General features: G+C 38.8%; 1 protein-coding gene across 1 annotated transcript in view; it reads right to left on the reverse strand.

Annotated features, from left to right (window-relative positions):
- CHN1 (chimerin 1) overlaps window positions 1-26478 on the reverse strand; it is a 155653-nt gene that overhangs the window by 10005 nt on the left and 119170 nt on the right. Inside the window, exons 7-8 of the mRNA XM_077829933.1 lie at window positions 25471-25548; window positions 9746-9830 (exon numbers count right to left, since the gene is read on the reverse strand). Coding sequence (XP_077686059.1) covers window positions 9746-9830; window positions 25471-25548 — 163 coding nt within the window. The remainder of the gene's footprint in view (window positions 1-9745; window positions 9831-25470; window positions 25549-26478) is intronic.

Consider the following 26478-nt stretch of genomic DNA (forward strand, 5'->3'; position numbering starts at 1 on the left):
GAATGCTCCCGTGAAGAACTGGATTCTATCCCTGCCTCTGCCACAGAATTCCTGTATGGTGCTAGGCAAGTGACTTCAACCAGACTTTTCACAGGTGGTCACTAGTTGCATGCTCCTTATCTGATGGTTGCCCAACTTGAGACTCTGGGCTCTGATTTCCAGAAGTGCTGCGCTCTCTCAGATACAACTGAAATCAATGGGAATTTTGCTTTGAACATATGAAGTGCTATATAATGTTAAATACTCTGAAAAATATCAGATCCTAGATGTTTCAAATTGGGTACCCAAAATTAGTGAACACTTTTGACCTTAATCTCTTTGTGCCTCGGCTCCCTGTCTGTACAATGGGGATAATACCACCGCCTCATTTCACAGGGGTATTTAAAAATAAATTCATTAAATGTTTGTGAAGCATTCAGATACTATAGTGAAAATCACAGTGGAAAGCCCATGAAGAAATTAAAAATTCAGTCTTCAGAGCAGACATGAATAATGTGTAGCAAGTAAGGCCTGGGGCCACACATTGAGCAACTACGAGAAAACAAAATACAAAATAGCCATTTATTAAGTGAGCACCATCCATTCTGTGCCCAGAATGAGGCAAAGGTCTTGGGGAAAAAAAACAGTATGTGATTATGTAATTAAAGACTATGATAATGAAAACACACAAGGGGGCTGAATTAAGAGTGTACTTGCAACCTTAATTCTGGCATGTCATGCCTTTTGAGTGATTGACTTTGCAATCTTTATAATGTTTTTAATACAGCTTTTGTATGCACAATTATCATATGTACTAAAATTGCTGCAAGAGCCATTCATTACAGCATACTGCAAGTACTTTATCTTTAAAGATTTAAATATTAAACAGGGAGCAAAACATTTTCAGAAACAATGTTTAAACTCTTAAAGGTCTGTTTCAACTGAGGTGTGAGCAAGTTGAAAGGCTAACCCTCATTTATGGAATTGGGTTGGTCTTGTGAGCACACATCTACCCACACTGATGGGAGAGTAGATATCTTAGAGCTACACTATTGTGAGAACAAGGATAATTCATTTTTAAGTATATAAGAATGAAAAACATGTATTTACAAATGTCCTATGCTTGAATTAAAACAATCTTTACATTTTCCATGGTCATCTTAAGGATATTTGCATTCAACAAAGTGCTATTTTATTAAAATGTTTCGCTTGCAGGGACATTTCAAGCTGAAAATCATATTTCTAAAAAAACAAATGTAATTACCTGTGTTACTGCTAATCCTTTTGGGGTCTGCTTCAAAGCCCAATTAAGTCAATAAAAAGATTCCCATTGATTTGAAGGGGCTTTGGATCAGGTCTCATTAACACCAGAAATGTTTAAAAATCAACATTGCTTTTCCATGTTTATGCTTTGTACACTTCATTGGTTCTCATACATCAGAACACTGCTGCAAGGGTTATAAACACTCCTGAGGAATATATCATGCTTTAAGAGAGGTTTATAAAAGGCAGAGCACATTTCTATTACCATTATTATTATGCTTTGCAGGCTTTAAAAAAAAAAAAGCTATGTTTTTGGTCCTTATCTGAGACTGAAGTCCTGTGACAACTCAAAATTAATATTTTTGTAAGATTTAAATACATAGTTTAAAACAAGAATAATGTTGTTGCTTTTTAAATAAAGTTGAAACATAGCCATTTTGTTATGCTTTTGTCATGGGGACGGTCGTTTCTCTGAGTTCACAATACTCTGTGGAAGCAGAATGGTATTGTTTTAGTCAGTAGGCTTTCATTTTCAGGATTTGATGAGAGTTTAACTTGGTGCTGGTTACACACCAATATAAGAATGATTATCTGTTTGCTTATTCAAGCAAGGTAAAAAGTGCATGAGTAACATGACAGGCTGCTTTCCAACAGAGTACTACAAAATCCCAGAGCAATCCATTGTTCAAACTTTCTACAGTAGCGATATTCAGCCTAAATTTGGGAAGCTGGAACACAGGGTATTGTAAGATAAATTGTCGGGTTTTTTTGTTTGTTTCTTTTTCAAATCCCAGAGCGTAGCACATCTGCTTTGCAACATCTTAGAATCCTGACATTTTCGGAGGGCCAGAACTGAATCCTGAGTGGTATCAAGCACTCACTACTTCCACTGGCTTCAAATGCTCAGCACCTCTACGGATCAGGCTCTAAAATCCATTTGCCATACTTATACAAGTAGTCCCGCTGATTTCAATTGGGCTACTTGCATGAATAAGATTAGCAGGCTTCAGACCCAAGAGTTTGTTTTATTTCATGCTTACGTCCAATTTCTACTCTCAGTTACAATGAAGTAAATCCTGAGTAACTCAGTTTACTTCAGTGGATTAAATGCTGATTTACACCAAATAAAGGGTCTGATCCAACTCCTGTGGCGGTACATCAGTGTCTTTTCATTGACTTCCATGGGAGTTGGGTCAGGCCCTAAAAGAAAAATGTGACCCTTATTTGTTAAAACCACACAAATTACATAAAGTAACATATCGCCCAGTAAAGTCCAGAATAAAGGAAAGATTTAAGAGACTATGGGTGAAATCTAGGCCCCGCAGAGGTCAATAGCAAAACTCTCATTGACTTCAGTAAGGTCATTGTATAAGTGGATCATTTCATTGGCTGGATTTGTAGTTGAGTATAGGTTTCTTTTGTATGTTATCATCAAGCTGCAGCCATCCTTCACCAAAAAGTACATTTAGAAATTCATGAGCAGGTAGACAAGTTTACAAATTTCGGAATAAAACAGACTTTATAGATGTTGTTTTTGAAAAAGTTTCAGGTAAGCTATACTATTTTTAATAGCATATTGATCTTACTCTAGGAGTTTGGATAGGCTGTGGCATTACATGTATGAGAAATGAGCCTGACATAGCCAATGCTTTCCTAGGAAGCCCAGAAAAAGATTGCACAATTTTTCTGAAGCAACTAATATTGACTTTAGTCCATTGAGCTGAAAGAAGAAATAATGTGATCATATTAATGCATGAGCAGAGCCCAAAAATATATGCATATTAATACTGCCCTATGAGCGCCCATTACAAATATTTGCTGAGAATAAAATACACATAGCTGTCACTTTTTGCTATGCTGTTGATTTGATTTAGTCCGTTTTAGATTTCCTTTTGCTTACTGGTAAATGTGGCTGCTGAGCATGCTCTATTGAAATTATATCACATGTAATATACTTTATAAATCACAGTAACTCCTCACTTAATCTTGTAGTTATGTTCCTGAAAAATGCAACTTTAAGTGCAACGATGTTAAACGAATCCAATTTTCCCATACGATTTAATGTAAATGCGGGGGGTTAGGTTCCAAGGAAATTTTTTTGGGGCAGACAAAAGGCATTATATACTGTACAGTACTGTGGTTGGGACGTGCCCCTGGCTTACCTCACATAGGCACAGCCTGCTGAAGACAATGAGACAAGCAAGGATGCTAGGAAGCACCTTGTGCAGTAGCAGCGGCAGCTTCCCCCCAGAAGAACAGGCGCTGACTTTGCTGGGGGATGCTCCAGGCCCGCCTCTTCCCACCCCCACTCCACCTCCTCCCCGGAGCACGCCGCATCCCCGCTCCTCCCACTTCCTGGGACTTTCTGGGAGGGAAGGGGAGGAGCGGAGAAGCGGCGCTTCCCTGCTCCTCTCCCTCCCTCCCAGCACTTCCACTTGTTAAAATTCTACCCGCGGACTGCACAGAAAGTTAAGGATCAATTCCACTCCTTCTCTTAGAAATTTTGTGTGCTATTTAGGTTAAAATGATATTTCTCTTAATTTCACCACATTATCTCACTTACATTTTTAATCCCTGCAGCCTGTTTTTGTTCTCCCTCCTTGGGGCTGGATTGTGAGTATCTCTGGCACAGGTGTACAGTAGGAGAGGAGGAACTAAGGCCTCCCCCTGTTCTGACACTTGCATGCCATAAATTCTGAGCAGAATTTCAGTTCCAGAGCTCAGAGACTCCTCCAGAATTACTTCCCCAGAGGCACTTGGCACCCCAGATGTAGCAGGGAGAGGGGGAATTAGGTAGAACCACGGCTCTGTCCCTTCCTGTTATCAGCTATGCTGGGGAGTACATATCCCTAATGAAGATCTATGCTGAAATGGCATGATCTTGACTTTGGTGTTTACAGCCGGTGAGTACCTGTGGATGGTATCATATCACCTCCTGAGAACTGTACTTTGGCAAAGGGGTGCCTATTTAGGGTCCGATTCTGACATGATAAATCCATAATCTACAATTAATAACATTGCAGTGGACGTCATATGATGCCACTTCTCCCTGCACCTAATGGCCACCTGACTTCCTTCTTAAAAGACATGGATATTTCCAATTTGAACTGGTAATAAATTGCATGGCACAATAGAATTCCATCAAAAAAGGTACATTATTTGTATAATGTCATGTATAACATGCAAAGGGAACACTAATTAGTTCCTACAACAGTGCTGGGAGGGTGGGGGAGGAGCAGAGATGCGGCACTTTCCTGCTCCTCCCCCACCCTCCCAGCATTTCCCCGCTGCCAAACAGATGTTTGGTGATGAGGGAAGCGCTGGGAGGGAGGGGGAGGAGGCGGAGAAGAGGAACTTGTGCAATGCTCCCTTGTAAAGTCGCTGCTCTTCCACAGAATCCTACGTGCAGTGGACAAAGCAGGCAGCCAAACGCCGTTATAAGGGAGCATTGTACAACTTTAAATGAGCATGTTTCCTAATGGAGCAGTGATGTAACTTTGAAACAACATTAAGTGGGAGGACGTTAAGTGAGCAGTTACTGTATATTTATAAATTAAGCTGAAAGACATTTATGTATTCTGTCTTTCTGAGGGGATGGTTTAAGGTACTGAAAGGTAGATTTACATTTTCCTCTAAGAGTTCTAAGAGATTCTCCAGACATTTATGATAACTGCAAAGTAGTGTGGGAAAGGGGCAGGAGGTCTGGGTTCTATTCTTGGGCCTGGCATTAAATCACTGTGTTACCTTGGGCAAGTCACTTAAGACTTGTTCCTCAGTTTCCCCATTTGACATAAGGGGATGATACCACTACCCACCTTTGTAAAGCACTTTGAGATCTGCAGATGAGGAGTGCTACGTAAGAGCTAACTATTAGTATTGCTTTAATGAGGGTGAACAGATGTAAAGGAATTTGCCCCAATACATCATTCATCAAATAGTAGCTTTCCTTTTACGGCAGTTAAATTCTCTTTTCTTTACTTCAAAAATTAAAGTTTACTCTCTCTGTAGCGCGCATAATCATTTACCATTCTTTAGTTTTATGGGCACTGATAATTAGCATTACTCGTAAATGCTATGATACCCAAAGCAAACACCATTTGTTGACATACTATATTGATCTTAGTGTAACTACTGACCTAGGCTGCTCTTCTAAGTGGCACCAGGACAAAAACAGGTCTCAAGCATACATGATATGCTCCCAAACTGCTTTCCCTACTCCATGGTTCTCTGGTAATGAGCAGACTGTCTATTCTGCCAGAAAACCACCTCCCACCTGTGATGGCTTCAGACCACGAATGGTATCTGCATGAGTCTTTCTTTGCTCATGTTCCTTCCTCATGCTGTCCTTTAATGCTGATTGCTTTTGCTCCTGCACTATACACTTAACACTTAAGAGCACAGGCTATGTGCTGCTAGATGAATCTACCCTTGATTTCATGTATTATAGGCTTGTGGGAGAGGGGGGAGGTAGAGAGGAAAAAACAAAACCAAGACAGACAGAAGTTGCTTGTGCACCCAGGAGAAAGTAGAGGGAGAAAGAAGAGGGACTTGGCTGTGTCTTTAAGGCACAGTTCTGAGTTGGTGGAGGAATGGAGGCTTAACTGGACATAAAACTGAGTCTTAACTTTGGAAATAAAAATATCATCTTGTTTCAAGAAGTGCAGAGGAGCAACAGATTAATCATGAAACCTTATCAGTCAAAATGGCAGCCACCTGCTCTTCACAATTCTCTCTCACAGGTTTTTTGGTTTATGTGAGACAAGTTCCTACTGGACCACTGTTCACGTCACAAAAACCACCAGCACCACCACCTTCCCTATTTGGCAGTCTCAGCAGAGAGGTACTGACACTGCGATTACTCCTGGACCTCATGCAGGAGGATGACTATAATCATTCTTCTTTCCCTGCCAATCAACACAAGGGGTAGGGACAAACTGCCTTGGAGAGATAATTATACTGTATATGCGGCAAAAGAACATAGACGTTAACCAGGCTCTGTTCTGGCTGGAGATGCTGAGTTGTAATAAAGAATGAATAAGTACAGTTCTAGTTGCTATGACATATTAGCTAGCTGGTATAGCATAATATGTATTGTTGGTACTATCCTGGTTCTAGTTCCCCCCCCACCAAGTATTGCTTGTGCTCTTATGCCATAAATTAATCTATATGCCAATGGCAACAATCTCCTTACGTCCATTTTTCTTTCCGCCTCCTGCTTTCTGAAATGGGTGACTTTTATCCTTATAAAGGGAATCCAGGAATGCCCTGCATTTTTATTCCTATGTCTCTTGCTAAGAGCAAGACTCAAAATGATTGAGTGTGTTCCCTGCAGTATTCATTTACAGCCGTAATAAGTATCGCTTTTGTACAGCTAATAGATTCAGCTTATGATCTGTAATTGTTTGCTTTAAAAAAGCAAACTGAGTAAAAAGTACAGAATATTATAATAAGCATAGTTTTGTTCCTAAAGCATTTTCAATAAAATTATCACACCGATCACAAGTCAGACTTTCTGGAGTTTCCTGGAGTGACACAGAGCCCAGTTTGAATGTTAGCAGGCTGCATCCTGCTCAATCCTCTAATTTTTAATGTGGACTTCTACTCAGAAAAGTGATGGGTGTCCTGGGGTTCATCGTTTATGGTCTCTCGATTTCCATAGCAAAGGTGTTCAGTTCAGAAGAACAAACAATTTCACAGGGAAAATTAAGCCCTCATTTATACCTGCGGTACCCACATTCTTTCATTTATGCCCTCAGTTACACCAGTGCAGCCTCTCAATTGCACAGTTCTAGCTCACTGGAACAAGTAAACAATCTTTTGATGATGCACAAGAAGGAATAGAATCCAGCTCACTCGCTCTTAGCTCTGTTGGTTCAGGAGAGTGAAACAGCATTAAAAAGCCGCACAAGTTATTTTTCTTCATTCAGTAAGCAAGATGCAACTTTGAACACACACGTGGAGCAGATCTACTGAGTTTAGAAGGTGGCATTTTTTACATAGCCACTTTTCAGACGAGAACCACATTTACTGAATTGAACTTTTTCATGGAATGTTAAGTAATCTTTCCCTACCCTTCCACCAGACACATTCAACATCACTGCTGGAGCTGTTAATGGTTCCCATTTCCTCCACATAACACCTCTGTCTTTGAGGGTCCATTTCCTGGCCACCATCCATTCTGCTGAAAATGACAGAATTTGGCCTCCATTCAGAACTCATTTGTCCTGGTGAGGGGGTTTGTCGTTTATTAACACGTGGCACTTTCTCTCTTCCACCCACCAGGGGCTGAGTACAAGCGGTTGGCTAGGGGGTTGAGAGAACAAGGATAATTATGTGAAGCCTGTGAGTATCTTACCACCGGCACATCCTGTCATTCCTCAGATAAGGTATGACAGCCATCATAAAGATTATGATCACCAGCTAAGTGGCCTTGAGCAGTCACGAAGTGTAGTAATCTCTTGGTGGGCTTTATCTTGTAGTGTACTTTATTGATAGCATGAAATGGAATTACAAATAAAAAAATATTGTATTTATTGGGTGTTATTGATATGGGTATGACAACTTTAGACAAACAGAAAAGTCCAGTTATGTCTGAAATTCTAAAGCCATCCAGTTCACATTTGTTCCTTTCTTATTACAGTCACCCTTGTACAGAGCCAAAAAGAGAAAAAGAGAAAGCACTGTAGTTATTTCCCACTTCCATAATACAAGCTAAGAAAAGGAAACCAGTAGGATCTTTTGGAGAAAAATCTGCATTAAAATATAAAATAAGAAAACAATGTTGTCTAGAATAGTTATAAATAAAAATAGTAAAAAGAAAAGTACTGTCAGTTTAATTATAAAACCTATCTTTTTTGCGCATTCCACAAAAGTGTGCAACTACTCTGAAAAGAGACACTGTAGACTTTCTATTTATTGTCTTTATTGAACTTCCAGATCAATGCTACTTAATGTAAACTAAAAAGCCCATTATTTTTCCTAACTGCCAGCGTTGCAAATTCAACATGAGATCAGAAACAGAGAGCTGTGTATTTTCTGGCTCATGTATCATCAACTATAAAAAGTCTACTCTGAAAATTTAGCTGACATCTCTCTTGCTGATGCATGAAGCAGAATAAAATCAAGCTCCCTTTCACAGAGTTGCATTGGCTGTGCAGATTTAACAAGAGTAAAATGTGGCAAAACATTAATTTAATGAGTAGAGTATGTAGCTAGAACTCTGAATAAACATGTGGTAGGACTACGGAGTAAGGAAGTGCCATTTTCACAGAATATAACTGCACAGGAATGTTCTTTCATTTGTTTCAGTTATTTCTATAACTAATAAGCTAAAAAACTTTATGAACTATAGAGATTCTGTTGACAAAAAAATCTGCATCAATGACAATAAAAAAATTACACATCAAACATTTCTTGTGAAATATTTCAAGATTTTTCAGTCATAGCTTTTCTATAAACTTATTTGTTTATGTTGAAATTTCTACCATTTTGCACTAATGTATAAAAATCCTATTATTTGCTTAAGAGAAGATTTCAGAAATCTTTAGACAGGGAAAAAATTCTTAAATTAGCTTGAAAATTCAGTTTCCAGGGCAACAAATGCAGCTTTTCATACATCAACATTTCTTTATACTACTTTTATAAAATTAGTTACAAAATCATAAGGCACATTTTAAATAAAGCAACTTGTTTTTCCAATTACTTTTATGTTTTTCTCCTAAAGTTGATTTCTCTCCCTTTTCAGAGGCTATCAATAATATTGCTGAATTATTTTACCTAAGTTCTTTAGCTAGAACAGAAAGACTAAATCCCCAAATGCATGCAGTATCTGTCTGTCCAGGCATTTATAACATAGCCTCTAAGTGCTTTTATAGATTTATGTATACACCCATTTTAATCATCTTTATTTCTCTTCTTCTCAATCCATTAATTTATTTTTTCAAATTAGAGAGAGCATCTGTGTGTAGTCGTTAGAGCATACACACAAACAAGACAGAGTCTGGACGACTGGGTTCTGTACCAAGCTCCCTTTCTAACTCAACAGGCAACTTCTGGCAAGTCACTTTACTGCTCTGCGACTCAGTTTATCCATCTGTAAAATGAATCTAAATATCTATCTCACAGAGGTGTTGTGAGGTTTGATTATTGTCTACAAGCTTCATTAAGATCCTCAATAAGTTTCTCATACACACCCACCCCACACACAGACTCATCCATTACAAAGTAAATACAACAACTCATTCAAGCTACTTCTCCTACATGCTGAAAGAAAGGAAAGATAGATTATTATTTCCATCTCTGACTGTTGGAAGGCATTTAGATAGTAAGGTTCAATGGTCAATAGAAGCACCTGATACAATGATCACTGAAATGAAAGGGCATCTTTCCAGTGATTTAACAGGAGGATCAGACTCTAGGTGCACAATTTATTAAGAAATAGATAGTATGTCTAAGGCTTTACAGCAGCAGGATTGTCTTAAGAAGCAAAGAATGAACCAGTTACCTGCACATTTTACTCCCTGAGCAATGAGGCCCCACATAAAGTTGGCACAGTATTCACACCAGTGTGGACCCCTGAACGTGTGAACCTAGAAAACAGTAGCAGAAAGAGAGACTAGATTATTTCACAGGTATAATATTAATGAGCATAAATGAGCCACGGTTCCCTTTTTACTAAGGTAATAGTTGCGTTCATTTCCCTTCATTCTGGTTTGGGGCTTACCACTGAAGGAAAAGATGACACAATCTAAGAGAAAGATTTAACTGCCAAGATTCTTATAGCATGGAAAAAGGTGAGCTTTCTATCCCGACGGCCATCCTGAACAAAGGAGTCCAGTCCTTAGGAAATGGCTTTGCTTAACATGAACAGATCTATAGGGTCAAGTGATGGAATCCTCAGCCCCACCTGACCTAGAGAGGTGCAGCTGGGCTAGGCTCACTAAGCCAGGATATGTAAACCAGCAGACAGCCAGTTTCCTGTGCCTCTCCTCCCCTGACCACCACCAAGGGTGGGATTTCAGCACTGTGCATTAGTGCTGTAAATGGAACTAAACAGCAACTGCTTTCCAACACAGAGAAGAGTATGTAAGGGACCTGGGGTCCCCTCATTTGGGATTCATGCTGCCTGTCCCCTACATATGGTCTTGCATACTGCAGGGCTTGTGCCTAAATCAGAAAGAGCCCTGCTAGGCAAATGTATTGGTACAACATATACTCCTGGGGGAATTCTGTGCCAAAAATTAAAACTTCTGCAACAAAAAATTTAAAATTCTGTGCACAATATTTTAAAATTCTCCAAATTTTATTTGTCAAAATAACACAATATAATCACACCAGTTTTAATTATTTTTGGTCATTTATTTCAAAATACTTGTCAGCAAGTATGTCTGTAACAATACATACAACAAAAAAGATTCAGGACATTTTTTTTGACAAATAGATTTCTTACTAGGCATATTAATATAGAACGCTGAGTAATAATTCATTTAAACTAAAATACAGAACCGTATTTTCCGCACCCATCAGAAGCAGTGCAAAGGCTTGGGGGAATCAGGGGTAACAGAGGAGCTGAGGGAGAGGGAAGTAGATTGCTGGGAAGGAGCCTGGGTGTGAACTTGGAGGGTTGTTGTATATGGGTGGAAAAAGTATGGAACAGGTTTTTTTGGGAGGCTGGGAGGAATTGTTAGGGAGCTTCCCCCATGCAGATCCTGGCTGACCCCTAGCCTCTCCCATTCAGCAGGCACATCTGCCCCTGTCCCCATGTATTCCTGCACCCCCATGTGTCCTTGCACCCCCGTCCACATGTGTCCCTTCACCCCCCACTCAGACACCCACTCCCCCATCCCCATTTGGTGCTGCCCCCTCCCCCATCTCCATGTGGCTCTGTACCCCCTCCCCCATCGCCATGTGTCTCCATGCCCCCACTCAGCAACTCCCCTTTCCCTATGTAGCTCTGCACCCCATCCCCCATCACCATGTGACCCTGAACCTCCTTCTCCCCTGCGGCCCTGTGCCTCCACTCCCATTCAGCCCCTGCCCTAATCTGTCCTCCCCCACTAGCTCTTACGAGCCCATCTGATCCCCCAGCAGTCCCACACTGTCTGTCTCCCCAAATCCCCTGTCTCCTGACCTGGCCTGACAGGCACTGTGAAGAAGGCAGGCTCATTCTCTTCCCTAGCTGGCTGGGAGCAGCTCCTGTGTTCTATCACCACAGCACCCCCCTGGTGGGCAAAAGGTGGAACTGCAGAAGTTATTTTCTGCAGGGAGCTGCTGCTGTTCTTGCACCACAGCATCCTCTGGTGGGCAAAAGGCAGAACTGCAGCAACATTTCAGCAGAAGCTTTTTTCTGCACAAACAATAAAAATATGCACAGCTCATTAATTATGCACATGCGCAGTAGCACAGAATTCCCTCAGGAGTAAACATAGAAATGCTGAATACATAGTCAGAGATTCCTTGATTTAGTATAAAGGATTAGCCTTTTTTCAGAACAATGTTACATATTGAAAACCTGCATGCATGAATTTAGTAAGCAGAAAATGAACAGGAATCCACTTAAGCAAGAACAAATTCAAAGCTAAGGAGGAAGCTAATGCTAGTCTCAGTCCAGGCTCGCCTGCTTGTTCCAGTCCTTCAGCCACAATGAGCTGCCTCTGATTTATTCTGGTAGGCTTCCTGCTTAGAAAACCACAAGATTCTTAGCAGAAAAAATCATTATTTTGTTAACCAATGTAAAGGACTTTGAGTGGTTACTTGTAATAGATGGTGAACATAAATGAAATCAGTAACTGATGATCACAAAGTAATGAAATTCATAGTCAAGAATATTTTAGCCTTAACTCATTCAGTTCTTCTTAGATATTGACAGGGGGTCATCTTTCGCAAATATATGCAATACCTAATCATAAGTGGGTGTATCAAAGAGAAAGGTGAACCTTTTTCAAACTTGGGTGCCTTAAGTTAATAATCTAAATTCATACAGTATTTAGTGGATATAAATAATGGATCTGATTTTCAGAGGTGTTGAGCATCCAATCCACAGCTCCACTGACTCCAGTGGGGCAGGAATAGGTCAAAATGACACTTATCTTACACAAAATGAGTATTCAGAGCAGTTCATGGAAATTTAGGTAAACATCTGGGTTTCATTAAGGTGTCCATAAACCATTAGAAATCGGTACCAGTAAAGAAAAAGATGTAACTGCTATATGACAGGTGTTTAGGTAAATCTAAGAGCCAGTCTGGAAACTTACTCCTGAATGTCATTGTGATTTTTATATAGAGTCAGGCTTTTAATGCTATAACAATCAGGTTTTGGTGGTATTTTCTTTGGTATTTTTAAACCATAGGGGTATTTGTAACTATATTAGGGTTAGACTGTGAAACCAGTACTCATATTTAGAAATACCGTACACCATGAGTAGTTCCACTGAAGTCAATGGGCTGCTTGTGAAGTATCACTGTCCAGCCTTGATATGTAACTAAAAACATATTAAAAATATTGTTGACACTGTGTAGTCCATCCCACTAACCTCTTGCCTGGCTGACCCTCAGCATCTGCTTCCTCTATTCCTGCCCCTGTGCTGTCAAACACCTCTGGAGGAAGTCCTTTGGATTTCCTCCACTACTGGCACAAATTCATTCTCTCTTTCCTTAACTCTACTATGTAATTTGCCAGGGAACCGTACTTTGCCACCCTTGCTGAATTCCACTCCATGGCCTCCCTCTTGAAACTCTACCTCATAGACTCATAGATATTAAAGTCAGAAGGGACCATTATGATCATCTAGTCTGACCTCCTGAACAATGCAGGCCACAGAATCTCACCCACCCACTCCTGCAATAAATCTCTCACCTATGTCTGAGCTATTGAAGTCCTCAAATCATGGTTTAAAGACTTCAAGGTGCAGAGACTTCTCCAACAAGTGACCTGTGCCCCATTCTACAGAGGAAGGTGAAAAACACCCAGGGCCTCTGCCAATCTGCCCTGGTGGAAAATTCCTTCTCGACCCAAATATGGCGATCAGCTGAACCCTGAGCATGTGGGCAAGATTCATGAGCCAGATACCCAGGAAAGAATTCTCTGTAGTAACTCAGATCCCCCCATCTAACATCCCATCACAGGGCACTGGGCCTATTTACCATGACAGTTAAAGATCAATTAACTGCCAAAATCATGTTATCCCATCATACCATCTCCTCCATAAACTTACTGAGTTTAATCTTGAAGCCAGATAGATCTTTTGCCCCCACTGCTTCCCTTGGAAGGCTATTCCAGAACTTCACTCCTCTGATGGTTAGAAACCTTCATCTAATTTCAAATCTAAACTTCCCAATGGCCAGTTTATATCCATTTGTTGTGTCCACATTGGTACTGAGCTTAAATAATTCCTCTCCCTCTCCAGTATTTATCCCTCTGATATATTTATAGAGAGCAATCATATCTCCCCTCAACCTTCTTTTGGTTAGGCTAAACAAGCCAAGCTCCTCGAGTCTCCTTTCATAAGACAGGTTTTCCTCGAATCATCCTAGTAGCCCTTCTCTGTACCTGTTCCAGTTTGAAATCATCCTTCTTAAACTTGGGAGACCAGAACTGCACACAGTATTCCAGATGAGGTCTCACCAGTGCCTCGTATAACGGTACTAAAACCTCCTTATCTCCACTGGAAATATCTCTCCTGATGCATCCCAAGACCGCATTAGCTTTTTTCACGGCCATATCACATTGGCGGCTCATAGTCATCCTGTAATCAACCAATACTCCAAGGTCCTTCTCCTCCTCTGTTACTTCCATTTGATGCGTCCCCAGCTTCTAACTAAAATTCTTGTTATTAATCCCTAAATGCATGACCTTACGCTTCTCACTATTAAATTTCATCCTATTACTATTACTTCAGTTTACAAGGTCATCCAGATCCTCCTGTATGATTTCCCAGTCCTTCTCTAAATTGGCAGTACCTCCCAGCTTTGTATCATCCGCAAACTTTATTTGCTCACTCCCACTTTTTGTGCCGAGGTCATTAATAAAAAGATTAAATAAGATTGGTCCCAAAACCGATCCCTGAGGAACTCCACTGGTAACCTCCCTCCAGTCTGACAGTTCACCTTTCAGTATGACCTACTTTAATCTCCCTTTTAACCAATTCCTTATCCACCTTTCAATTTTCATACTGATCCCCATCTTTTCCAATTTAACTAATAATTCCCTATGTGGCACTGTTTCAAACGCCTTACTGAAATCTAGGTAAATTAGATCCACTGTGTTTCCTTTGTCTAAAAAATCTGTTACTTTCTCAAAGAAGGAGATCAGGTTGGTTTGGCACGATCTACCTTTTGTAAAACCATGTTGTATTTTGTCCCATTTACCATGGACCTCAATGTCCTTAACTACTTTCTCCTTCAAAAATTTTTCCAAGACCGTGCATACTACAGATGTCAAACTAACAGGCCTGTAGTTACCCGGATCACTTTTTTTTCCTTTCTTAAAAATAGGAACTATGTTAGCAATTCTCCAGTCATACGGTATGACCCCTAAATTTACAGATTCATTAAAAATTCTTGCTAATGGGCTTGCAATTTCATGTGCCAATTCCGTTAATATTCTTGGATGAAGATTATCTGGGCCCCCCGATTTAGTCCCATTAAGCTGTTCGAGTTTCGCTTCTACCTAAGATATGGTAATATCATCCAGGCTGTGTCCAAATCCTGCCACCACTTTTTGGATAACATTTCTAAAAAATGAGGCTCTTTCTATTCACACAGTTTAATGTGAATGTTGAATACTGTAATCTATTAATCTCGGATTCTCGAATAGTAGTATTCCAGAAGTCCTAATTTAAGTTATACCTTTTTTCCCCCGTATAAAAAGCAACTGCCATATGCAGATTTTACTGCCTTAAAAGATGTGAAAGCAGAATTGCCAATTTGTGGCTTCACACTCCAAAAATTTTTTATTTTTGTCTTGCTTTTTCCATGATCTTTCATCCAGGAACTTCTTGGAAGAGAGGGCACAACCAATTTATCAAGATCTATTTTTAAATTTATAAATTTAAGGCTAATGTATAAAATTTGAAAGAAAAACTTAACTGACGAGTTTTAAAAGAACAAACCTGCCTGAAAAGCACACTAAATTTGACCACAGATCCCTCCCCAAAGCCTGAGAAAATAGGAGAGCCTCATATCATGGCTTAAAGTACAACAGACTATCTCTGTCAGATCAAAGAGGAAAACAAGTTTCAGAGTTGAGTGTCCTCCATTAGTATTTAAATGTTTAACTCTAGGCACTTTTATTCTGAGTTCTCCACAGTATAAATGGGGTACATTAGACAGACAAAACTACTCTGACAGGACATGGACAGACAGCTTGTTTCTGAGGTTTGTAGAATTCTTAATTCTTTTACTGGAAGCCATTTTTCTATACGTAGGAAAAAACTGCTGCACTCCAGTGATTTATAATCATATCAATTTTTGTACGGTATTTAATTAGTTTAATTAGAGCGTTAGGTAGTGCTTATATGTCCAAGGTCAGACATTTAAAGAGTCCCAATAAATAATTTCACTGAGGGCTCTGACGACAGCATATACCACAAGCATGACATCCTCAAGCTGGTCTCACTTGCAGTGATATCTGAGGCCTTGGTAAAATAGTTCAGTGACATACCAGCCATAAGAGTTAGCTATCTATATCTTTCTGGGATCCATCTTTCTGCATATTATCTTTTGCCTTTTGAAATTATTAGGCTGCTCTTAGGATAGCTTGACTGTAATCTGAGAGACAAGAATGACACAGCATATAAATAAAATTCATAATCACTAATGGGATAAAACAGGTAGACTTATGTTACACTCAAAATTAAACAAATTAAGAAACTCTAGCTTTCTTATTTTACCTAGCAAATTCTTCTAGCAGTTATTCTAACAAACATTTAGAAAAAACGAGAGAGTTAATGAAAGAATGCAATAAAAATGCTTCAGAAACGTGATGTGAAAGAAAAAGAATAATTTGGAGAGGCTCATCAAAGCCAGCAATGAGAAGAATGGTGGGTTGGATGTGACAAGTGAGGTATGTATAGTTTACCACTGAAGCACACAAACCATAGTCCTAATGACTGTGCCTTGAGACAAAAAAAGTCTTCACGATTTATAAGCTAAAGCCAGTATCCACTATGCCAGCCCCTGAGGGCATCAGCTTTTTTTTCTTCTGTGTCAGATGACACCCATACCTTTTATATGGCAATGTAGTCTATTGTATGTAGATCTCATTTAGGTGTCAGTCAGAATAACAGATTCTGACTAATCCATACATTTAGCAAATATGTCATGCACTAATTAAAAAAATAAGATCACAGAACAACACTGCAAGGCTACCTCCTGGGGTTCATAAGCTAAGTGGGCTGAGGCCTGGCCAGTGGTTGGAAGGAAATCTGGTGTTGCAGGAAATTTCCTGGTGTTGCAGGAAATAGTGTTGGGGGCTGAATAAGTGACACTTTTTGTGTGTTAGTATTGAACTGATAAAGTAATGTGGTATTCAGGAAGTTCTGTTCCGCAGGAGATGCTGTTTTTCAGGCAAGGCATAAAACGGAGTTCCTAATAATTTGTAGTCATTAAACATCCTATGATACTTTTGGCAAGACTAAGGGCTTGTCTACACAGGGGTTTAGTTTGCATCTGCAAATGTTAGTCCACACTAGTGTGTTGTGCACTAACTGGCCTGCAAGGACCCTGCTGACATGCACTAAAAGTACCCTAGTGTGCATTAATGCAATTAGGTCCTACTACACTAACGTGCACTAGGGAACTTTTAGTATGTGCCAGATGGGACCCCACAACCAGTTAGGGTGCTACATGCTAGTGCAGGCTAAAATTTACACCCCTCTGGTGGAGACTAAAGCCCTGCTTAGGCAAACCCTAGGGCATTATTAGCTCAGAGGTCCCAGCTGAATTCCAATTTCAGCAACTAAATTCTGCCTGCTTAAATTCCCCAAGCAGTTAAAATTGGATACAATATTTTTCTGTTTTTTTATATGTAAATGTATTCTACAGCATTTTAAAGTATGTCAGCTTGAATGATTAACTCAACCTGTAGTATACTCACTGCCACAGTGGATTTTACCAAGCACTGGAATAAATGTGCCACTCAAGCAGCCATAATTTCTATAAGAAAAGTACTCTATATCCATATCTGGTCTGACAGTGAAGTCACACAGATGCAAAGGGTGAAGGAAACAGATGCCAACAAGAAATGAATCAACTCAAATATCAGTTTGGCCAATATTCCTATATAATCTTTAAAATAATGCTTTGTTGTTAAAAACAAAGAGAAGTTAAAAGACCACCAAGGCCACACAGTGAATCAGTGGAAGAAGTGTGATTAATACCTTACCTGATCACTCTTGTTACAGTGTGTATGGTAACACGCATTGTTTCATGTTCTCTGTATATATAAAATCTCCCCACTGTATTTTCCACTGCATGCATCCGATGAAGTGAGCTGTAGCTCACGAAAGCTTATGCTCAAATAAATTGGTTAGTCTCTAAGGTGCCACAAGTACTCCTTTTCTTTTTGCGAATATACAGTATAGTTGCTTTCATTTGAAGATATAATAGAAGTGAAGGCTATGGTATACTCTCTTTTAAAAGTGCGCTGACTGTACTTGTATCAACAATGGTGTCAACTTCCTAGAGCTAGTCTTGAATTGTGCCAACAACTTTGTTCAGCACTTCTTGAGAGGAAGGGACATTCTGCACTGAGTGCACCATCATTCAGAGAGTCGAGTATAAATAGGACCTTTATCAGGAAAGAGCTCATTGTCTTGAATGTTGAGCAGGCGAACATTCCTCCAGGTCCTCACTCATACCAAGCCAGGAGCGCTGTCAAGTCTTTTTACTTCCTGCTTTGTGCTGATCATGTCAGCAGGAATGTGAACAACTGGGAATTATATTGAAGTAGTGTGCTATAGCAGGACCAATTCATGAGGCAGAAGAAGAGAGAGAGAGGAAGTCTAATTTTTTGCAAATTCAACAAAAATGATGACATTTCTTTGAGCAATGGAATAACGGATTTTTCTTTAAATTGATATTTAGAATCTAAATCACATGCCCATTTTAACAGAGGGTCCACATCACTTGATACAGTGTCCATGTAAAATACAATAGTTAGAAACTGGAGTTGAAAACCAAATAGAGTTCTTAGATTTAAAGCTATGGAGTAAAAGAAATGTAAAATATTCCTCGGAAAGGACAGATGATAAAGGGACTTCACTTTGCTATGTGCTACAGCTAATTTGGAGAAAAGCAACTGATAAGAAGTTATGACACACTATGTATGCTCCTTGAGGCAAATGCCTTGACTGCCTCATTACAGCCTTTCTAAACTTCACCATATAAGTGAGTGAGTCAGCTCCCGGGGCCATGCACGTGCAAGGGCATGAGATCTAGAAAGAGAGATGTATAAAACTACTTGTGTCTGTGTACAGTAGTTTGAGTAAAACAAGGATTTGAAGAAAATGCTATTTTATTTTTTAAACAAAGGAGGAAAGCTTGAAACTGAGGACTGGCATGTCCTTTGGAAAAGCTAGGGCAAATGTACCAGTAATAGAATACTTTTGTTGGAGAGAATGCACCAAAAACTTAATACCATGAAGGTTTAGGCATCTTACAGTCTATTATTAGTTTTAAAAGCAGAGATACAGAATCTCTGAAAGCTTCCTTGAAGCCTTGAGGAACTTTTAAAAAGTTTTCTTCACTCTGGATTTATGGGAAGAAGAGCTTTTTTCACCTTTGAATGATCTTTAAAGTTCTAAATGTCTAGAAGAAACCTCAAATTTCTCAGGGTTCTCTTATCTCTGAGAATGTGTAAAGAGACAGACTATGTTTTTTAAAACTAGAGAGACACTCAGTTTATCAGAACGTTAATTTGCATGTACTGACTCCTTTAAAGATATTCTGAAATAATTTCAGAAGCATAGATCCAGATCCACAGTTGTTGTAAATCAGTATAGCTCTATTTACTTCAGTGGAACCAGGCCAAATTACACCAACTCAGGATCTGGCCCACAGTTTCCAAACAATCAGATATGAAACCATATACATTACTATGAGAAGCTATGAAAAAAATGCATTCAATGAACATTTGAAGGGTCTGCCACATGGTTTTTTTTTTTTTTTCTCCCCTGGAACATACATGCTGTGCTTCATCTTTCAGCTCAGAAAGTCTTAAACCAGGTCTACACTAGATATTTTTGCCAGGATGATAATGTCAGGACAGTGATACTTCACTACATTCTTATACCAACAGAAAGCCCGAGCATGGATGCAGTTATACTGACAAACAAGTGCTTTTGCCAGTGTAGCTTATTTTGTTCAGGGGACTGATATAACCTATACTGGCAAAAGCTCTCTTTTGCTGGTATAAGCTGTCTCTTCACTAGAAGGGGTCTGTTGGTATAGCTTTATGATCAAACCCTTTCTAACACAGAACTGCCCTCACTTCAATCTCCACTTGTGTAACTTTTAAGGCCATATTTTGCCTTCAGTGTCACAGTGCAAGTCCTTTTCCTTCAGTGTAATGGAGAACAGTATTTTGCCCTTCAATGTGGAGTTCTCAAGGATGGTGTTATGATGACACAAATATTAGATACATGCTAGGGAACCACAAAAAGAGGGTTAATCAGCATCTCTGCCGACAAATTAAATGGAAAAATGTGTCTCAATGGAACAAAGTTTTGGTTTTAAAGAGATTAAGTTTGCATGTGCATCAGTAATTTACCATTGTAGTCTTTCAACCAGTAGTACAAGCATGTTAAATTAACCAGTCATGCTCTGACAGACACTAAGTAGCATAGCAACAAAAACAACAGCATGGCAATTGCAAATGCTGCACAAAGAAGTTAGATAAATGTTCTTCTGGAAACATATTTCCTTTTTATCCATCACAAAATAAGTAAGACGACATCCTAGAGAAAAAACACAGGAAAATGTATATACTGTAACAAACAATTCCAACCCTGCTTCGACAGACATGAACACCTCCTTGCTTCAGTGAAGCAGTACAGGACTAATCTAGGTAGGAAAGTATTTCTGCACCTTGAAATATGGACATTTATGAAATATCTGCAGAGTTCTTCTCCTAGCAAGATTCACATTCCGCAAGACTCAAGACGCTGGTGGTATACCCACAAACAAGTCAAGGGAGATCAAAATTATCAATTCCCCAAGGCCTGTGAATCATACAATCCAGAGAAGGAAAAGACCTCCTAGATTATCTAGCCCAACTCCCTAACACTGTAAAATTGTTCCCTACAGTATATTTGCTAGTGTTTTGTCCAGTCTTGTTTTAAATCTGCAAAGTGATGGGGCTTCCACTACATCCCCTTGGGAGATTATTCCACAGGCTTAATACATCTCCCTGACAGGAAGGTTTTCCTGCCGTTCATCTTAAAATCTTATACTTTCCTCCCATACCTCCTGATTATATTCCCTCTTTATAACCCTAAATAATCTCTCCTTCCTCTGCCTTGGTGTTTATGTCCTTCAACAATTATTACAAATTATCATTCTTCCCCAACCTCAATGGAAACAGCACGTTCAGGGTGATACCAATATTACCATGACAAAGTATGGGCTGGGGAGAAGAAAGAGAGGGAAAAGCTCTATATCACTATAGCATTTTAGGAATGGAGGTGGTTCAACTGAGGGGAAATGTGGAGTGATTCTCAGGGCTGTGGAAGCAAGCAGACATTCCCATGGAAAGAAGTTGCATATTCCGCCAAACTTAATACATTCAGTCTGAAAAGAATGTTTCACATTTCTTTATTGCACATGCTCAGGGACCCAAGATTAGCCTCATGTCCCTCACTCTGGGCATGGCTCTATAAATCACTTCTCTGATCTGGTCTTCAAAATTTGGTTTGGAATAAGTATGTGGCTGTGAGATCATATTGTCCAGGAGCATAATCCAATTTCTACTCCCACTGTCCCAACACTGGTTTGTAGTCTGATTCTGCAGCCAGTTCACGTCCTTGGTCTTAATCTTAACATTATTCAATGGATAAGGTCTCAGCTACGTTAGAAACTTCATCTCCAGCTACAAACTACCAAGACAGTTGTGGTCTCCTGGGACAACACAGTTTACAGAAACTAGAAGAGAACACATAACAGGCAGACACAAAGCATTAGTAGTTGAGTAGTAGACTTTTGATTTGTCTAATCTCCTCCTGAGGTTCATTCCACAGTTGAGGTATCCAACTGTGGAATGAACCTCAGGAGAAGATTAGACAAATCAAAAGTCTGACCACTTTAGGAAATGCTGCAAAACTTTCCTATTTGACAAAGTTTTTCTACCATAACCAGAACAACATCTGCAGCTTCAACTATTTCTCTCTCCCCCGCTTCAAAAAACAAAGAAAAAACAAACACTCAGAACAGACCTGTCTTTAGCCCCAAAAGGGAAGACACTCATTCTATGGTACTGAGTTGCAGCACAAAACTGATAAGCAGATTTCAGTAGTTGTTGAGTCATGCCCATAATGGGAACGAAATCTAAATATAGAGAGGCTTTGATATGGTTGATGGCTGGTTGGAATCATAAAGATGATTCAACAGATGGCCCTGGTTTGTTTTGACAATTGAAATATTATACAGTATGCTGGACTACACAAGTGGGATAAATGGACTGAAAGTAAAATGCACCAAATAATCAATACGGCCAGATGTAGTTTAAGCCACATTTATCATATCGGTTCACTTTCAAGTCTCGCTATTTAATTACTGTTAAATAAAATGTCATTTTAAACAAATTCCTTGTAATTGCTATGTTTGGAATGACTTATTTTGCTTTTAATAATAAAGTTTATGTAAAAACACAGAAAAGCAGATGTGCTTATATTTTATACATATAAATATATTTAATATTTACCTCTTACCCTGGAGGTTATATATTAAAAACTCACTCTGGCTTGCCATTTGTAAGTTGTCATCCCTCTTTTTTACTTATGGAGAGAAATTAAATAGAATTCAGTCACAGTGAATTTGCATTTGAGACGTGTAAACATCACATCATAACTGTACAACCTATAGAATATTATAGTATTTGCAAAACGGTGATCATTAACTGTGCTAGCATAGTCCTACTTGCAGAGCTCAGAATCATCCACAGCCAATCAGGCTGCCCACTTAGGGCAGAAGATAGCTTTGGGATGATAACTGGACTTTCAATTGGCTTAAACAATACTGCGGGTCCAAAAACAGTTATGTCAACACAGAGTTGAACTCTAATATTTTAACCCCTTTTTCTAATTCCATATCAAACAAATTTGGAGTTAGCAGATTTATTGGTGACAACTCTGGATGATTTGAAGGAGACAGTTGTTGTGTTTGGGATATAGTCCTATCACCACTGGTATTTACAATTTCTTCACCTCATTATTCAATAAAAGACTATTTCTGCTACTGCATTACAATATTTCTAAGTATTTTAAAGTTTGCTAGAGGCAGCAGCCAAGCCTCCTGCCATTTTGCATGCATCCAGTAGTCAGCAGAAGAATGCAATAAGCGTCCACACTGCTTTCCAAAGTGATGGCCATGGTTGTAATAGCACATGCAACAAAAATAATTCTCCATTTCCTCTCCCCCAACTGTGTTAGTGAGACACTTACCTCAAGTGCTTGGTGAGACAGTCTAATAAATACAATAAATTAATAACACCTCAGATATGTATACCTGCCTTTTACCCCAAAGGAATCAAAAGCATGTTACTGAATGCACCTACACTGCACTCTGCAGCAGTTCAGACAGGACGCAAAGAAGCCTACCATTTTCAAGTGTAAGATACAGAAGGAATCTAGGGGAAAAAACATGACATTCCCAGGTTGAAAGTCTTCCAGGACACCTCTTATCCTTGTGAAAAGTGATGCGACAAGGTATAGCATCAACCTAGAAAGGGTTAAGAGATCCCTGCATATCACATGGCTGGCAAGGAAGAGGAAGCTGAAAAGTGTGTGTCCTCTCTTCCCCTGGTTGGTGGATGCAAAGCAAAAGGCCTGCGGGGACTACATCCAGCTTGGTCCATTGAGTTGCTTTATTTTGTGTTCAAACAATAAATCGTGCCCTGAGGCAAGGGCTTTAACAATCACTTGGGCAGGGTGTTTGCTTCCTTTCCTGAGCTGGTAAAACAGCCTACCACCCTGCTAGTGACCTGAGATATTTAGTTAGTGATTTAAAATGATTATACTATACTTTTAGGATGACAATCTGACTGTCATACTGAGCAACAATTGGGAGGGTTTATAGTTTAAAAAAAGAAAAAAATTTGGGATTTTTAAAGCCATTGTAAATGGAAGTAAAAGCCAGACTTTAAGCCTACCATTCAGGACAACATCCCTTTAACAGGTAAATATACCGTCATATGCCCTCTGGCACACAAGCTTCTGTTCTTGTGAAGAATAAGCGGATTTTAAAAAATTTATTTAACAACAGGTATCTGTTTAGACTGACTTCATTTTAATGGCTTGGTGGAAGAAATGGCATACTTTTAATAGGTGTATTTTTCTAACAGGTATACATTTAAGGGAAGAGCAGTACAAAAATGATGATGATAATAATAATATTGATGGTGGAAAGTTTGTGCAGCATTTACTCCTTAAGATCAAGCAGTATGTTTAAGCAGCTAGCATAACAAATTAAAATTTACAAGGACAGTGCTATAGAAAAGAATCTATTTCAGAAAAGAAGTAGACTAACAAGAATCAGACCAACAGAATATTTTCAGAACAGAACAGAAATATATGCTATTTCATACAGCAGCTAAGAAAGAAAGCAGTAATTAAACAAAATTAAACATAAAAAGTATTTTATATATATGGGTATTCATGGGATATCAGTATCTATTAGCACTTATGATTATCCTCAAAATCTAAGGCAAAGGTCTCAGTTGCAAGGCAAGATTTTAAATCACCTGTACTACTCAGGTTCTTGCAGAAGTATACTGTGGATTTAATTGACAGCCAGCAGGATTATTCTTTGTCAAATTTTCATATTAAATGCTAATTTTCTATGTTTATATAATATTTTGTATACATTTTTCAATAGATTGGCGGAGTCCTCTCCAGAAAAACATTGTGATCATAAACGTTTCCAATTTTAGTGATGGTATGAACATGAGAGCTAGAAGCCATATTAAAAACAAAAAAATCAAATGAGGAGTGTCTGACTACTTGAACTGTAAGTAAAAGTAAAATATCAGATGGAAATTGAAACAGAAAATAAGCGAATGTCATCAGATTTCTCACTAAAATAATCAAGATTCCCCTCCCCTCCCCTAACACTTTAAAAAATCTGTAGGGGAAAAAACAACAACAACAAAATCTGCATTCTAGGCACTCAGTGTCAAGTCGATATAATCACTCAGTTCACTTATACAGTTTTGCATATATAGACTGCCTATTATGCGATGAATTTGGCTGCAAAAAGCTGAATTTCTAAGACTTTAAATGATAGTTACAACAACCATATACACAGAGTACATGCATTGTCATGCGTATCTCTTAATGGATGAAAGAGGAATGTATTTATAAAAACACATTGGAACAATAATTAGAAGCTACACAGAAGTAAAAGCAAATGACATTAAACTGAAGAGTAGGTGCAAGTGTCAGCAGCTTCAGTAGTCCCCTGGTAAGCCACACTCCTTTCATCAGAGTCAATTCATTAACACAGGAGAAAAGCCAGAAACTAAGGGAAATGCAGACCATCTGCTCAATCCAGATGCAACAGAACATGCTTCTTATATCCAATGCTATTATACCAGCAACGAACAGAGATAAGATCTGTTTAATCCTCTAATCAAAGATTTAACAAAGGTCTTTTGACATCTTTGTTTCACAAATAAAAATTAAACTGAAATACTGATAACTGAAAGATAACTTTCTCACTGTATCTCACTGCTAACTTTTCTCTCTCTATATATAGAAACAGTTTTAATTAACATAGATACCCCAGATACAATAAGTAGGATCACAACAATTAAATGTATTTAAGCATTCCACAATTTTTTTGCTGCTAATTTATGTTTTCAAATGTCTAACTGCTTTAACTAGCAATAATATTTTAGCTGATGTGTTTAAGTTTTTAAAAAGCCACATTGCATATATTTACTTGCATTCTTGAAGCTATTCTAGAACTAAAAAAACATTTTCTGTAGTTATAAGTTGAAAAAAGTAGGATAATTCTTACCTTGAAATTGTGAACCTTTTCATATTTTGGAATATGTTCATTTTCTTTCAGAGTTGCTCTTCTGACAAGTGATGTCAACTGTGAATAAGCAAAGAGTTTAAGAGGTTGCCAAATTGTCACAGATGACTTCTGAGAACCCAGTTTCATTCCCAAGGCTGCTATCAATAAATCTTGTTGACGGCTCTCTTGTTTTGAGTCGTGAAGTGCAGATCTATTAGCTTTTTGCCCTGACCAAGACTCTTTGGATGGCATTTTAGAATTGACAGGAAATAAAAATAAAAAGCTGTATTGATCTGTGCTCTCTGGAGATCAATCTGAGTTCAAAAAACAGAAACAAACATTTCAGAAACCTAAACTGATCTGGAGAAAGACATGTTCATAGTGATAATGATGCACTTCTTATAAAAAGGCTGACGTAACTAGGCAGATTCTTCTTGCTTCTGTTTTTAAAGGGCTCTAATATGAAAAATTTAAAGGTCTGGATACCAATAAAATTGGAGTTACTATTAATGTAAGAAAGCCAAGTGTCTCTTCATCCATTTAAAAAACATGTTATTTAGTCAAATAATGCATTTCTAAAAGCTCTCATTCCTACTCAATATACTGATGCCCATTTTGAATGAAAGATGCTCACATACTGCATATAATCAGTTTCTAGCAACAGACACTCTGCTAACCTCAGTCTAGCAAGGAGGGGGTGGCAGTGTGGGCTTTAGCAGTCAGGGATGGATTAGACTGGTCACATTACGAAGGCAGATAGCCAATGAAAAAACAGCAATAGTATTTAAGTACTGTATTCCTAACTCACTCACTCTCCCTCCTCCCGTGTAAGACTTACTTGCTGGCTCAAGGAAAAATATCAGCAGGAAGATAATGAGCAATGAATGAGTCATGCATCATTACAAAATGGCATCTTTTTGCCATTTAAAAGCTGAGGAGATGGTAATACATTCTCATGCTTAAAAATACTGTGAAAAGATAACCCAGGAGAGACTAAGGAAACAGCTC

The sequence above is a fragment of the Eretmochelys imbricata genome, chromosome 11 (assembly GCF_965152235.1).
Source record: "Eretmochelys imbricata isolate rEreImb1 chromosome 11, rEreImb1.hap1, whole genome shotgun sequence".
NCBI lineage: Eukaryota > Metazoa > Chordata > Testudines > Cheloniidae > Eretmochelys > Eretmochelys imbricata.